At 43.3% G+C, this 17,342-nt stretch overlaps 1 protein-coding gene across 1 annotated transcript in view; it reads left to right on the top strand.

Annotated features, from left to right (window-relative positions):
• The first annotated feature begins 2,803 nt into the window (after positions 1 to 2,803).
• LOC147025964 (uncharacterized) overlaps positions 2,804 to 17,342 on the top strand; it is a 197,432-nt gene continuing 182,893 nt past the window's right edge. Inside the window, exons 1-4 of the mRNA XM_085883562.1 lie at positions 2,804 to 2,878; positions 3,340 to 3,483; positions 3,825 to 3,950; positions 4,428 to 4,553. Coding sequence (XP_085739688.1) covers positions 2,804 to 2,878; positions 3,340 to 3,483; positions 3,825 to 3,950; positions 4,428 to 4,553 — 471 coding nt within the window. The remainder of the gene's footprint in view (positions 2,879 to 3,339; positions 3,484 to 3,824; positions 3,951 to 4,427; positions 4,554 to 17,342) is intronic.

Raw genomic sequence — 17,342 nt, 5'->3', positions numbered from 1 at the left:
CTGGTTCCCTGGCGGCTGTGAGCGGACTTGGGCCAAGACCAGGAGGTCGACAGCACCATGGTTTCTCCTGCCCCCCTGACGAGAGCAAGGCCAGCTCGTCCGACGCCGATCCAGGGACAGTTGCGTCCACACCACGGTCCAGCCTGACCACCAGAAATAGCTACGTTTTGTGTGTGTGTGTGTGTGTGTGTGTGTGCGTGCGTGCGTGCGTGCGTGCGTGCGTGCGTGCGTGCGTGCGTGCGTGTGCTTGGCGCCTTAGAGGGTTTGAGATCTGTATATTCATTGGAATTGTCTGTGTTTTTCCCCACGCCCGATCCCACACCATCCCGTCGAATCGCCCCGGATCCCTCTTCTTGCCGAGTCTTGTTATTTCTGGTCAATAATAAAAACAAATAAACATCATCAACTCAGTGAAAAGTGACTCGTGCCACCTTCCTCGTCCCGTTTGCGGTAGAGCGATTAGAACCGCCATGTTTGGGTTATCAATAAATAAACCGCCTCCATCGTTTCGGCTCATTCTACATTGGCGGGACTGTTCAAGTCCCGTGGACGTCACATTATCGTACTTCCCTTGATTTTTCCATGCTGAAAGAGACACAGAGATTGTACAAATTCCTTTTGACGACATAATATTGGATCAGTGGTAAGGATGAAGGTTGCTTCCAACATATTATGTAAATGAAACGAGCTCGGACCTCTGCTCAATATCCTGAACATATCTGCATTGTGCTGGTCTGCACAGATAGGGTTGCAAACCAGGTGCTGTGCAATGGCAGATGAAGCAGATACAGTGGCCGGTGGTTGCTGGATATTTCTACATGCTCACACTGGTTGTGTTATAACCCTCACAATCTTTCTTCGAATCCCAAGGGGATGTGTTGTTTGATCCGATCAGCCAATCTGAGTGTTGTGCGGCCCATGTACCGAGCTTCACATCGGCACTTAAACTCACTAATAACATTGCTGGTTTGCGAGGTGGGTCGCACATCCTTGTTGACTGACGTCAGCAAACGGCGAGAGGTAAAGATTACTCGGGGTTGCACAGCCAGCAACGTGTTGGACACAATATGTTTGATTTGTACTTCAAACCTTCGTGATGATTGCCCTTTCCAGGGCATCCTGATATAGACTGGACATTTGTCCGGACCAATCAGCCGATCTCTTGTCGTGTTTAGAAACTTGTGTGTGTGTCTCTTAACTATTTGCTCAGGATAACCATTCTCACCAAGTATATTCATGATTTTGTCAATTTCAGCAGGAAGATTACAAGGTGAACAAATCCTCTGTGCTCTGTTAACCAGGATATTGATCAAGGCAATTTTGTATCTCGTGGAGCTGTAGGAGTCCCACCGAGTTCACTGCCCTGTGAAAGTCGGCTTCCGGTAGATGGATGTTGTGAAACCAAGGTTGGATCTATCAACCAACACGTCCAAAAACGGTAACGTGCATGACGATTCCAGCTCCGTGGTAAACTTCAGCGCTGGATGGAGAGTGTTGAGCCATACCTGGAAATTGTCACATGCCGTCCGAGACTCAAACGAAGCAAAAATGTCATCAACATACCGATAGTATACGATGGGGGAATCGACACCTTGCCGACCAGTCAGTTTCTGCATTTCATGATAGCCCACAAAGATATTTGCAAGAGCTGGGCCTAATGGAGAACCCATGGCCACACCGTCCGTTTGAACATACATCATGTTGTTAAAACTGAATCCCACCTCCCTTCTTGCTGTGTTCATTAATTCAACGGTGTGGCCATGGGCCAAGGGGAATGGCTCTGCTCCCACCAATGGGAGCTCGAGGTGAAGTTGATGAGCCGACCAATGTGCGATCGGATTAACCGTGACGTCATTACGGCTGAACCAATCAGCGTCTACCTCATTGAGACCTGCGTGTAAAGCACACGCCTTCACTTCCTTCTTCACTTGCTGAGATTTTTTTTTTTTTTAACCCTGAGGAGTGCAGCACGAAAAGCTTTGGTCATTTTTTTTTTATATATATATATATATATATATATATATGTATATATATATATATATATATATATATATATATATATATATATATATATATGTATATATATACTTGCGGGTATGCTTACACATGAACCATGTTTCCCCATTGTCTCGGGTCACACACCTGCATTTGATTTTTCATTTATTTATTTTCTTTTTTTTCATTTATTTATATTTTTATTTACGGATGTTTTTTGATGGTTCTGTGATTTTTTTTTTCCTGGTGTATCGGCTATGATGTCCATCGGCATGCAAAATTTCCATACTTCCCCATTGTCTCAGGTCACTCACCTGCATTAAAAAAAAAATTCAGTTTTTTTTTTCATTTATTTATATTTTCATTTATGGATGTTGTTCGACGATTCTGTGAATTTTTCTGGTGTAGCAGCTTTGATTTCCATCAGCACACAACATTTCAGCTCTCTACGTCACCCGGAAGGTCCCGATCTTTAATATCAATAAGTGAGTCAGTGAGTCAGTCAGTGTTTATAAAGAGCTTTATGGATTAGATAACAGCACTCACAACTAAAATCCTCTCCACCCCCAACATGATTAATTGTAAACATCATCATTTTGAATTTATTCTGTGCATTGACAAGCCCTAGATATGACCTTCCCATTGGTGTTAAGAAGCACCCAATAGCAGATACGGTGTCTCCCTTTGGGAAGTCTGCCTGGATGTAGGGAATGACGGCATCATCTTTCAAATTGCCGACAGCCATTAAATAAATCACCAAGCGTGCCGTGTTCATACGAGGTAATCCACGAGGTTTAAAGTCCACTCGATGGCGTCGATGGTCGAGGGTTTGGGTAGTACACACCTGTTCACAGTCCGGGCCTTGCATTTTGCCAAGGTGCCGGTGATAACTTGCCTACCTCTCACGAAAGATGTTTAACATCTTCCAATAACCATTTATTCTCGACAGATCCCCCAGCTTAACACCCAGCCACATATTGCCATCTGTATTCACATCTCCAGATCCATCCACATCCCTATGTCCAGCCAAATATTATTACCAATAGCTAACGTGGATGGTATTGATGTATCACCCTGCATGTGAAACACCAGAGTGGCAGTTTATAGCTAGATCAAGATTCAAACCCAGGCTGCACAGTTCAAAAGTGAGTGCGAATACCTTCAAGCTATCCTGCCAACCCTTGCAAGATTGTTAATAAAGAGTTAACCGAGCAAGACTTTTTAAAATTTTTTTTTTGAAGGAAGGAGCAGATGTCTATTTCCAAAGCAGGAATGTACTGTCTCTTTTTACTGTTGAGGAATTAACTGTTTATTCTCTTAACTTGTCTTTGCTGTTATGTTTAGGATGATGACAGACGCATGTGCTGTGCGAAGAGTTTGGGAGGAAATGTTTCTTCTCTTCTTTTACAGTTCACCATACAAAAATTGCGAATTTATTGTGACCCTGAACAGAACAAACGAGAAACTGCCTGTGAACTGCCTTTCGTCGTAAGTTTTCTTTCCCTCTGCTTTCGATGTTTGGAAGAATAGATAAACACTTTCTCTGAATCGTTAAACCGATCATCCACAACTTTCCTGTGAAAAACAAACGATGACTACCAAGGCCATGGGTTAATTAACCGACAAACAACGACTGCCAATTGATTTATTGACGATGCAATATTACAAGTTGAATGTTTAAAACACTTTATCACACAAACTTATGTTTATGGCAGCACATGATACGTTAACAACAAACTTCTGCTAAAATGCCTTGTATCCCTGCGACATGTTATTGTGTGCCAGGAATATATTAAGTTATTTCATTCTTGATTGTGCTTATCCTCAAGTCTGCCAAAATCAGACTCCGGGTCCAGATGCAGGCCCCAGATGGTAAAACGGGGCGGTTAAGTTTGGCTGAATTCAAACCAGAAGGTGTAGCTGCTCAGAACTTTGAGCCTTCTGCAATGCTAAAAGTAATGTTAAAAAGAACGTCCTTTCATAACAGCAGGCAGATGATAGTTGTGAAGAGAACTTGCATTGCTTGAATTACTTGCATAAATCAACATTCCATTGATGAGCGCATCCCATCTGCCTTTTTTTGCAGGACGATCGTCAGGTGGGCTTGACACCATCTTCCTTTGCCAAGAAAGTTTTTCTCTGGTGTCTGGTTTCAGGCCACACGCTCGCATGCACGCACGCACACACACACACACACACACACACACACACACACACACACACACACACACACACACACACACACACACACACACACACACACACACACACACCTTGGGATCACTGGAAGAAATGTGAAAACTCAGAGATACTTAGCTTCAGTTTCACTTTGCAAATAAGAGTCGCTGTATAGTTTTGACCTGATCTTAGTGCTGAATGACCAAAAAGTGTGGATTCAGACCCGCAACTCTTCTATTTGAATATGTAACCAGGTTGAACATGCTATCTTTTCCTGCTTCCAATGTCAGTGTGAAGAAGATAGACTTCCCCCAGCACAAGCGCCGCCATGTGTTTGTCCTCCTGGCTCACCTGGGCCTGCTGGCCAAGAAGGAAAACAGGTATGAAAGTGGTGGACTTGCAACCATTAGTGGGAAAGCAGGCATGGGAAAGGTAAGTAGGAGTAGGAAATGGCAAGAATGTTGAATGCTTGGTTTATTTATAGATTTGAACCAACAGGAGGCAAAGAACCAAGGGGAAAGTGAGAGGATGGAAAACATCAGTGGTGGTGGCTGGGAAGTTGGACCTTTTTATGGTCCAACTTAAAGGGTGTGGTTGGAAGATGATATGTATGGGATTAAATAGCACTTCAACAATTACTCATTATTTCGACAAAAAAAAAAAATAGCACTTCGACAATTACTCATTGCAGTGATAAATGAATAATAGCACTTTGACAACAGTACATCTTCACTTGGTATGAGCACAGCTAACACATCTGCAAGGAAACTTAAATCTGTTGAAAGTAGATTTGTGAGTAATTCATGTCATCAGATTATTTTCGAGTTGTAAAATATTTGCTGTTTATCGGGGATGCAATGACTAAATTAATCGCCACATTCTGATGAAGTTCACCTCACATTTTTCCGACACATTTCAACTGGATCCGTGACAACAATATGATAATGCTAGGCTCATGGAGGAGCTTGTGTATATACGGTACCTGTAGGTGCAGGACAAGGACACTAGAAAACTTCCAAGACACTAGGAAACTTCAAGGGCACAACAAGACTTCAGTCTCCAACCTGAAGGGCCTGATGGATGGCACACACATTGATGTGAATTCAAAAACTCTGCATTCAAAAAGCCAGGATTGAGGGTTAGTTTATATGGCTCGGTCAAGATTTGAACCCAGGCGAGATAGCTCAAAGGTGAGTGCACACACCTCCAAGCTATCCTTGCAGCTATATTTCAATGGTTGTAATAAATACCTCATTCCAGCTTGCACATCAAAGCCATTATAAATTGGCCAGAAATTGTTTCACCTCTTGGTTTGATCAAACAAGCGAGGGCTGTCGGGCTGCAGACCTTGCAGAGGCAGAAACGCATTTCAAGGTGTCGCAAAACTGCTTTCTCTTTAACTTGTGAGTGAAGAATATGATAGATTTGAGACGTTGATTGAGAGTTAAAGGTTTATCAATGTGGGTTATCAAAGCACTGCTTGATTGAAATCCTGGAAAGAGAAGTGAGACAGAACAGCATCTGGAAGGTAGTTCCATAGACAGAAGATGAGGAATAAAATATTTCAGGTGTGCAGTCAGCTTGTATTTTGGTTTATAACTGGGTGGGAGTTAATGGAAGAACACGTGCACCCTGGAGCAGATAGGAGGAATGAGAGAAAGAGAGAAGAGAGAAGAGCAGAGGGAGTAACATCAAAAAATATACAATAGACTAGTAAGCATCTGAAACTACAAAACCTGTCCACATCCACTTTTTTCAGACTTCTTATTCCGTATGCTAAACAGTACGAAAACGGATAAAGAAATTGACGATTTTAGGCGACCTTGACCTTTTGACATCAAAAGCAATCTAGGCCTCACTGATCCAATATGCAAACCATGCTCAAATTTCAAGTTGATAAGATGGAAATTGATGATTTTGTGAGCTTTACCTTTGACATTTTGACTTCAAAACAATCAGCTTCTCGTGTTTTATGATGAATCAACAATTCAGTGACCCAAAATGCAAACCCTGTTCAAATCTCGTTTATCGGATGAAAATTGATAATTTTATGTGATGTTGACCTTTGACCTTTTATCCAAATTATTAATTTGTCTTCTCCATATTATCTCATAATAAAGTTTTGTTGAAAATTTGATGCCAAAAGCTGAAATGGTAAAAATGTTACCACACACACACACACACACACACACACACACACACACACACACACACACACACACACACACACACACACACACACACACACACACACACACACACACACACACACACACACACACACACACACACACACACACGATTGCAAAACCCCCTCTCCGCTGCATGTGGTCAGGCTAAAAACCGAGACCACCAACCTGGATGCAATGTGAAAGCAACATACCTTGTGCTTTGGCATCATGGGAGATTCCAATAATTTTGAAAGCTTCAGATTCCTTCGAATCCAGGAGAGATAGGGGTGATGCAGTGGTGCCAGGTGTGGGACTCAATCCTCTTTTGAGCTACAGACAAAGGCCTTGTTGACCAAGTAGCTCAGATTTTCCAACAAAAGACTTGGATCGACAAAGAATGTCCAGTTCGTGAATGGCTTTGGCAGCCAGCTTTGCTATGTTGTTGGCACAGGAAAGGTCGTCATAGCCAGGTGTGTAGTCCAGCTGGAGTGCACCGGAGTGGACGCTCCGGCACTTAATCCATTGGAGCTTCACTCCGCAACAGTTAAAAAAAACAAAAAACTCTCATGTTCAGATCAATTGAGTTATTGTGCTTGGCATACTTTCATGTTTCATGGCCAAATATTTGTGGTCAAAGCTTATCCCGAAGCTTGGATATATGTCAATATTATAAGAATACAGGTTAAAGGCAACACAGATTCAGATGAATTTCCGAATACAGCAAGGTCGAGAAGCGAGAAGAACTTTCAACCATTTTATATCTAGATTTAGTGAATTATCTCATGTTTACAAAAAGTACTTACACCCTGGAAGACGTGAAAGCATTGAAAACGTTGGATGCCTACAACCAGTTGAAGTCTGGGTGGATCATTGATATGAATGTGATGTGAATAATTTGAATGGCTATCAGATTGGATGAGCAAGGGGAGGCCTATAATACATCAATGACAAGAACTCGTGTTGGCAGAGCAAACAAGCATGACATTATACATGTTGAAATCATGGTTACCTTCTCGACCATCTCCTTCAACATTGTTGGGTGTTTATCCGGCCACAAAGGTTTACCTTCTTTCGTTAACTTCAAGAAAGACCCCAATTAATGTGAAAAACTAGATGGAATTCGTAGAACACATAATCCTGCACAGTCTTAGGAACGACTTTGTGTGAGCCAACTCTTGTTTTTTCAAAGTTTTTTTTTTCTTTGATCCAATATGGCTGACAGACCATGTGACTGATGACGTCATCTTTATCAAACCATATTTCCCATGGGTAGTTGATCAATTAGTTAAATTTTGCATTGATAGGTTAAGCGGTTTCTCCTCCGAAGATTTTCAAAGATTTTCCCCTTAGATTCAATGTGGCTGCCAGACCACATGACACATGATGGTCATTTTAATGAAAATCCCGTTCAAATTTAAACTCAATCGGATGAAAATTTCAGAAAATTGGCCTATGTTGACCTCAAAAGAGTGACTGCTATATCACATGGTCATGTAACATGTGATAAAGTTTCAATTTCCTCTGCTGAATGTGTTTCAATGTACACTCTTAACAAAATGCAGACGTGTGCGAAGTATGACGTACAACATATACGTACGCTACCATTCAGTTAACTCTACTTTTCGCTTCGTGAGTGCAAGATAACAAGGAAATAACTAATACTAGCAGACAGGACACCCTTAAGGCGCCCTGGCAATGTTGCGCGCTCGAGGATTTGTTATTTATTTATTTGCCATGGGTCAGTGTACCTTGAATGTAGCTCGACTTGTATTTTATTTAATACAAAACATGCAGAAAAGAAAAATCTGTGATCTATTTTAAAAATAGTGCTCTTACCATATGCTACCACAAACGATTCCACATTTTATCACCACTCACCATATAGCAGACAATGACGTTATAAGTAGATCGTGTGTTACGAATCTGGAAACCATGCGCACTCAACATTCAGGTCCCAAAGTTAGTTATTTCGATAAGTATGTGTTAATTGTTAGAATCCTTCCTTTGTCTAATGGGAATTACATGTGTGCGCTACAAATTATTTTTAGTCAGGTTTATTACATGTTACAACAACTACAACAACGACAACAACAGCGCTCCGTCCTGCACTCAATCCGGTCGCCATTACGCATGTGTTTTTGGCTGAGGACGTAGGCGGAGCCTTCGTCGTCTTGGGTCGAAGCTCCGCTCCGAGGAGGAGCAGAGAGTGTTTCCTCCAGCCAATGAGCGAAGGGCGAGCACCACATGCATGCCCCAGCCAATCGGGAGGCCACCACAAGTCACCTGACCCCACCGTCCAATCAGGAGGGGGTGGCGAGGAGAAGAAGCCCCTCCCACCTCAAGAGGAAGAGTGTGGTTGTCTGGACGAGCGTTCAGGAGACTGAGTGTGGCGATTGCGGCGTGGTCTGTGGTTGTCTGGACCAGCGTTCGGCAGACGGTGATCGTGGCGATTGCGGCGTGGTCTGTGGTTGTCGACGAGTGTTCTGCAAACGGTTGTGGCTGGGGCGGTCTGAGACAGTGGTGGTCGTGGTTGAGCGGCCTCGTTCGTGGGCCGTGGACTTCGGGTCGTGGGTTCGGGTCCCACCATTGTGGTTTCGGAGTTGGTGTGGCCGCACGAAGCGGACAGGTACCCCGGCCCGGCTTGACCGAGATAGACCTACGGGGTCCAGTTCTTTTGGGTGTGTATGTGTGTGTCCGTGGGCTCAGTCTGTTAAGTAGAATTGTGTAAGTGCTTTCCTTTGCTTGTAAATTACATTTCTTTTATTCATGATAACTCTGCTCTGTGTCTCCCCTCCCCGATTATTGTAAAATAAATTCCCTGTTAAATGTTCCAGTTCATTGTTCGTGTTTTCTTTCATTGGCCAAGCATGGTGCGGGTTTGAGGAATAGTAAGGCTGTTCGTGCTGTAAGTTGTTCATTTGGACCGGCGCGGCTTTGGTTACTCCCGCTCGGTTACGCCGGATCCGAGTCGGTAACAGCGACTCGGTCCGGACAAAGTTGGCCGAGGGTGTGGTTTCCCCGGTAGCTAGACTGCGTGGGTACTTAGGTATATTGAAATTTGGCAATTAACCCTACCCCACGCGGTCGAGGTATTGGCGCCCACGGTCCGCGAAGGTACCCGTGACCTTTAGAGTTATCCAAGGGTCATGACCTAAATTCCGGGTTTTCGGTGGGAGACTACTCCACTGCTCCACCTTGTGGTCGTTTCTCGCCACCGAACCCCGGCCCACAACACGTGTACATATTAGTACGTACCTTTTGGAATCACATTGAAAGCACCTAACGGGATCCTATTAACGGGGCAGCTTGTGTCATTCAGTACTGTTGGATGATATGGTGTCAAAACAGTGCATAGTTGAATATACTGCAAGAGTTAATGAAAGTTAAGAAACTTTAACCCTCCTAGAGAATGCCTACTACCATTATTTGAATGACAATGACAATCTGTGGCAAAATTATCAAACTTCATGCTAAAGACGTTTGCAGTCATGAATAATTTGTTGGAAGTTTCGACAATAAATTATTTCTTTTTGATCATGAGTCATGAATCCATAAATTTATTGAGACTTTTTCATTTACATGAAATGCAGGAAGTCATTTAATCATACTTATTGTGAGAAGAGTAACCTCTGAGAGCATGCATTTTCTGAGATAAAGATAAATACCGGGCATCCCCCGTCGATCCAAGTCAGATACTCTGTCTAAAAAGCCTTTTTCCATGGTTCAATGGAATACTGCTTTCCATTCTGAGCTAGCACCCCAGATCACATGACCCTCCTCCTCCTGGATTATGTGGAATGTAAGCTCTCAAAATTATTGCAATCTCCCATTATGAGACCGAAGTTAAGGTCTGTTGCTTTCACATTGCAGACAGGTCAGTAGTCTCTGTTTTTACTGCCTCTACCCCAATATTACTCCCTCTTCTCTGTCTTTGGAAACCTCCCAATCTACTCCAGGATGTTCTTCCAGTAACCCCCTCCTGCTTAAACCTCCAAAATCCAAGATGACTGCACACCTCAACTCTTTTATCCATTGCTTCTCCTGTCTATGGAATCACTATCCAGAGGCTGTTCTGTCTCACTCTTCCCTCCAGATCCTCAGGCAAACAGTGCACTGCCATGTATTGTCATCCCTAATTCTGTCCCATTATTTTTATAATCCCCATTAACCTTTCCTAATGCAAATATCTTACTTCCTAGTTTCATTGTTTCCTCCCCTCCTCCCATTCCTTTTCTCCTGTTTGTTCATTCCCTTGAAGTTTGTCTCACTGTCAGTTCTACCTTGCCCTTCCATGAGCCATTGAAGAAATCAGGTGTAAATGAATTTCTACTCGTGTGGTCATACAGTGGCTCGACTAATTCAGGTAGTTCCATGGCCCCAGATACACTCCATGAACATAACGTTATGCTCTGCTAAGAACAATTCCCTGAGATTCAGCAGCAGCAAAAGCTCCTTGACTCTGTGCTGGAAGTTTTGGCACGAAGTTTCACAAAATGTTGACTTTCATTGGAAAAAATTTGAATACCCAGGGCTGACACGAGTGGTGAATAAGAGTGAATCTTCCACAGTAACAGTGATTAGAAATGACGGAAGGCAATCACAGAATGCTGCAGAACCGGTAGTGGAAGAAAATACACAAGAAATAGAAAAGTTTATGAGGTCCACGGGAGTAACTTGATGTGGTAAATTTAAGCATCAGTGAATGCCTGTAAATGAATGATTAAAATGGACGGTGTAGCACATATCGGTAAATTGTAATATGAACTGCTTCATGAAATGAGCTAATTTTGACTGTAGATGGTGGTATTGTATTGTAAGCTACCTGGGAAGATTCGTGTAGGTGCTGGAACGTTTTCAGATGAAACTTCCAGTGTGGACGAGAATCACGTTTGCTGGAACGCACGGGATTGTTCTGTGATACTATATAAACCCACAGAGAGGGAGTGTAGAGAGATGGGTGATATGTGATGAGCTGTGTGTTTCCATCGTCCCTGTGCTCAATTTAACTCTGAGTGAACGAGGTATTAATGTCCAGAGCGGTTGTTAACGTGTGGAACCGATTATAATTAGGTTGATTAAAAGTCATTAAGATTGTGTATCGGGTAATAATTCCTTTGAGCTCTCAAAATCAACCTGGACGGGCTATCGTACGAGAGGACACAGTGATGGGAATCAGAATCGACAGACCTGAAGGACAAGGTGAACATGCGAGAGTTGTGCCGGCAGGACTGGGACACTAGGCGGCGGAAATAACTCAATGCGGGAATCAGAGTTGGACGTTGCTTGTAATGGTGAACTTCCTCATTTGACTTTATCTGTTTATTTGAAATACTAGTTTCAAAAACGTTACGCTGTTGATGTGGTCACTGTAACGCCACACAGAAGTTACAGACACCAACTGACAAAGATCCATCTAAGTGGTAGCTGACCTGTATGTTCGTTCAGACTCGTGAAGCTCAACGCTTGAATTGCAGTCATTAGAGAACGTGCTGAGTACGACACCACGAACAACATACATACACCAAAGGGAAGGAAACCCCAGAAGGTGTGCATGTACTTCATCCCCGATAAACAGGCAATAACTGGTAGCTGGTTAAAGCCACGGTATGTGTCTTGTAGCTAAAGAACCCTTGCAACAGCCCGGATGAATCATCTTCAAACTTGTGCAAGGGAAATAGAAAAGTACTGGGAGCTGATTGGTTGTTCCTTGTTTAAAACCACACCCAATTATTTGAATGAATGTAGAAATTATGTACTGTATGTAAAAATATAAGCGACTCCATCATGTTCCTGGAAAGAAAAAAGTGACGTTTCTGAAATCTAAGTAAATAAAGAGTAACTCTAGCTATAATTTTGAGGTCATTTATGGGAAACTTTACATACTTTGTTGCTACCTAGGCTTAATCTGCAAGTCCCACTGTAGAATGTTTTGGGTTCTTATTTATATGAGCACTTGTAATACAACGGTGTTGTTTTTCCGGTTGTCGGTCCAATCACGTGTGATGCTGGTTCGAGCGGTTACTCCCTACAGATCAAAGCTAAGTTTCCCAGACCACATCCATTGTTTTACTCTTTTATTTTCATTCCTGTGTTGCTGGTCATGTTTTCGTCCAATTTTATGTCTCAAACCATACCCAGATGTGTTGAATTGTCGAATCTGTGTCCTTGTTAAAGTCCGGCCTACTCGCCTTGGCCTCAGCGAGTCGGCAACTTGCTTCTGTCTCTGCCTTGATCACACGTGCTTCGTTTTCGCTTCTTTTCTCCCAAGTATTGACATTTCTGAGCCCTCAGCTTGATCCCTTTTCCAACCTCGCTTTAAAAGAAACATATAAAAACCAAAAATTATTTTTCACTCAAAAAATATAACAAATTAAAAAAGGGACTCAATCTGCCACATACAGTTCCTCCTTCATTCTCAATCCCTTCTACTTTTCAATATCCCCAAACTGAATCTTCATTAAATCTAACGTTTCCTCCTTTCAAAGCTCTTCATCACATTAAAAAACACTTCAAAAGCGCATTTTAAAATGCCTAACTCTCCATACGACTCCGTCGTCAAAGAACAATTCCCATGCATTCTTATTATTATTCATCATAATCTTTTCCTCTTCTTCTTCTTTTTCACAAGGGTTATTTCGCAAAATATTTTCTCTCTTAAACTCTTTGTTCATCCACCCTCCTCTCGTACTCACAGCTCCACTTTCCTCCGTGCCTTAAATGGAAAACAATTTTTCCATCCTTTTCATGAAGTCTGTCTCTGCATGTCCAGTTTGGGAATCCTGAGAAGTCAAATTTTGTGAGGTTGTGTGCACAGAACCATCAATTCCCCTTCATATCCATTCATGGTGTCAAATGCCTCCATGTCAGTATCCTCCCCCCTCTCTGTTTCCTCCTTGTTTCAGCCCTCGCAGTTTCCCCCTCATCCACCCCCCTTTCAACTCCCCGCTTTCTCTTCCCCTCTCAGTTCCCCCCTCCCAACTTCCCCCTCACCCCACCCCCTCTCCTTGCTCCTTTCCACATTCCTGCACCCTGCCAGCAGCTCCCCCTCCTCTATCCCTAACTATGGACCTCAAACATCTGAGGCCTCTGCTCTAACTTGACAGATCTCTCAATCCAAGTCACTGTCGATAAACCAGACATTATCTGTTGAACAGAATCCTTCCTCACACAGGACATCCCCGACTCCTTTGGTGTCTCCACCTGACTATTGTCTCCTCTGGTTTTATTGACCTGAACCTTGTCCTGGCGATTTTCTGCCACATGCACATCACGTCCCATTTTAAACTTGGAAATAGTGCCTAAGGGGAGGGAGGCTACCATCTTACATCGCAAGCATAAGTGTTGTTCTTGCATTGCATAAGTGTTGCATTTGTCAAAGGCATGATGTTAGTGTGCAGTATGGCACTTTATGGAGGCATTATGCCGGAAAATTGCAAGAGGACTTCGCCTGCACCATCACGAACCGATTCGACCATTTAGTGATGACAAATCGGATCTGCTCGATATTATACGCACCAAGAAGATCAAGAAAGGCTCCAGATAGTCGAACAAGGCAACAGCATTGACCAAACAAACTTCCGGGGAGGGCAAGGCACTTGTACTGAGTCTCGTCATAAAGATGGAGCCGCAGACTCGGCTTGCTACTGCTAGGCTCAGGAGGGAGAGTCAGTGGTGACATTGCTGATCGTCTGGCCTGTGTGCAGCTAGTGATTCAACAGGAATTCCCTTGAGGCCTGACATCGGGTCTGAGCGTGGCATCTTCAACGAGAGGCGCTTGGGGCAGTGATTTGGCTCTCGTCCCTACATTTGGATTAATGGCACGGGGGATAGTTTTGTCCACTGGCAGCTCTGAGCAGCCTCATAGAGCCCGCTCTTGACTGGGGAGACCATTTGCAGAGGGATGTGGCATTAATGGAGGGTGTAGTTCCAGTGCATGTGAGTGCATTGGCTTGGGGCTGGAAGGTTGGTGTGGCAGGTGTACATCTCTCAGCAGGGCTCCTCGACGGGTGATGTCAAAGTTGTGGATCGCTTGGGTGTCAGGTCAGTTGGGTATATGGTGGTGGAGCCGGAGAGTCAAAACCTGAGGAAGAAAAGGACAAGGCCGAGCAGATGTCACGCGAGAAGTACAAGGCCAGGGACAAATCCACAAACGCTTATAATCAGTGTTTTGGATGTTGTATGTGGGCAATGTTTGGATTGGTGGAGACTGCACGGGGTCTTTCCTATTATAAATCCTTGCAGGTGGCTTGTTTAAGAGCTTTCGCGGACAAAATGAGGAAAGGGTCAACATCTATACGAGATTTGTCAGAGTAGGGGATCGGTTGAAGAAAGTCGATTGTGTTTGTTGGGTGGGTCGATGATGGATGCACGCATTGGTAGTGATGTGGTTAGCATGGGGTGTGAGGTGGGCGCATGGGGGAGAGGTGGGTGGCATGGGGAGTGGGGGCTGATTTCCAAAAAGAAAAGGGGAGGAGGTGTGGCAATCTGGGTGAAAGACAGTATTGTATCGAGAGAAAGGCATGACATCAAGGAGGGAATTAATGAAGAGGATTCTGTGTGGATAGAGATTGGGAGAATAGTAAGATACTTGTAGGATCCTTTTTCAGGCTCCTGGAATGAGGGAAGAGCAGGAAAGATAGATATGTGAAGAATTCAGAAAGGCATGTGATGAGCGAAGAGATTCAATTATTGGGGATTTTAATTTGCCAGGGATAGATTGGGGACAGGGAAAGGGCAGAGCAGATGAGGCTTTTCTAGATTTAGTCCAGGATTGCTTTTTAACCCAGTTTGTACAAAAGCCCGCGAGGGGAGTGTCGTGTCAGACCTCCTTTTGAGTAACGATCCCAATATAGTGCAGGAGGTGCAAGTGGGAGAGCATCTGTGGTCCAGCAACCACAACATAATAAGTGCAACTCTACTGTTGAGATGTGAAGTTTGGGATAGTGGTGTAAGGCTATTTTATTTTAGGATGGCAAACTTTGCGGGTATGATTCGTGATTTGGGAGATTTATATTGGGTAAAGTTAGTGAGTTGATAGTCTGCATGGGGCAAATGGGTAAACATCAAGGAGTGAATGTGTCCGGTGCAGAGTAAGCATATTCCAGTGAGGTGCGAAGGTCGAGGCAGAAATATACTGGGCTGGTTGAGCAGGGATGTACACAGTGTAATTAAGGATAAGCAGAAGAAATTTATGAAGTACAAAACAACAGGAATACAGTCTGACTCCCATCGATATAGGAACAAACAGAGACGAGTTGAGAAAATAACTCAACAGGCCAAAAGAGAATATGAAAAGAACTTAGCCATGAATATGAAACATGACAGAAAGACATCCTTTAAGTATATAAGGGATGAGGCAGTTAAGAAGAGTGTGGGTCTTTTGAGGGATAGCAAAGGAGAATTGGTGAACGATGAGGGTGAGTTGGCAGGATTATTAAATAGTTTTTTTGCTTCTACATTTACACAGGAACAAACGGGGGAACTTCCATTAGGCCAAAAAAAAAAAATGTTGCATTGGCGTAACGGGTCACTGAAAAATAGGGTAGGTCGGTCGGGATCTTTTTTTTTTTTTTTTTTTTCCTAATAAATCCCTCCCAAAATCTCCCCCGGCTCGAGTACCACCCTTTTTGTCGGCGGGTTCTGTCCGAAACACTTCCGGGTTTTTGCGATCGCGATCGCAATCAACAAGATACTTGAAAACGATAGCAAAACAACAAAAATAGCAATAATTTTTTATTTTTTTTTTTCAAATTTTTTCGGCAAAATTTTTCGATAGTAAAAAAACAAAAAAAAAACGTAGGGTCGGGCGGGTTACACCAATGCAACATTTTTTTTTTTTGGGCCTTAGCGGAGAGTATCTATGTCGGGGGTTAGCAAGGGCTTTTAGAATGGATCCATGTCGGAGTGGAGGAAGCGAATAAGCGGCAAGAACACCAAGGGTTGCTAAACCTCTAGGGCTGGAGAATGTGCATCTTTTGAGTATTGAGGGACATGACAGAGCAGATAAACGTGGTGTTAGCGGATATCTTTAACAGCTCGTTGGAGTCAAGACAGGTACCGGAGGATTGGAGTTATTTCAGAAGTGTTCCAGAGAAGAATAGTGGTTGAGAAGATGTTGGAGACATTAATGAAGGAAAGCATGGGGAACATTTGAATAATTTCAAACTAATTAATGACACCATGGATTTACTGAAGGGGGATCATTTGAAACAGATTTATAAGGGTTCTGCAAAGTCTTTTCTGATTGGGTGGATGAAGGAAGTGTAGTGGACATAGTATGTTGAGACTTTAAGAAGGCATTTGATAAGGTACCACAGGGGAGGTTGTTGACCAGGGTGAGGGCCTGTGGAGTGGCTGCTCAGGTAGCTAATTGGATTGGAGACTGAATTTGTAATAGGAAGCAAAGTTTAACAGTTTGGTCAAATAATTGTCAGATGTAGTTAAACATTAAGAAATGTAAGATGTGTTGGAATAATGAAAATAGGGATTACATCACACAAAGGGCAATCTTGGAGCGTCACACAAGGAAGAAGGATATGGAGGTGGTTATTGATTTGTTGGGTAAGCTGACAGCACAGTGCCAGGCAGATATAGATAAAGCAAACAGTGTTTGGGATGCATGTATTTGTAGGGGGATAAATTTTATTATTGATCGAGGGAAGTCGTTTTGCCACAATGTAGGAATTTGGTGAGGCCTCCTCTCGCATATTGTGTGCAGTTTTGGTCACCACATCTGAGGAAGGACAAGAATAGCTGCCAGAGAGCGGATATAGCATCGAGCAACTCGATTGGTTTGAGGGCTCGCTAGACTAAGTTATGAGAAACGTTTGAAGGAGGCGGGACTTTATACATTGGAAAGGAAGTGATTGTAGGGAGGGGGTGGGGGGGATCTGATTGAGATCTTTAAGATAATGAAGGGGTGTGGATAAGATAGGTGCAGTGGAGTTTTTTTTAGCAGAGTGAACAGTATTAGAACCAGGAGCCATAGCTTAAGAGCAA

Source organism: Eptatretus burgeri, chromosome 5 (genome assembly GCF_056783735.1).
Source record: "Eptatretus burgeri isolate ZD-2024b chromosome 5, Ebu_testis_v1, whole genome shotgun sequence".
NCBI classification, from domain to species: domain Eukaryota; kingdom Metazoa; phylum Chordata; class Myxini; order Myxiniformes; family Myxinidae; genus Eptatretus; species Eptatretus burgeri.
The sequence above is the reverse complement of the archived record's forward strand: the minus strand, read 5'-3'. Positions and strand labels throughout refer to the sequence as shown.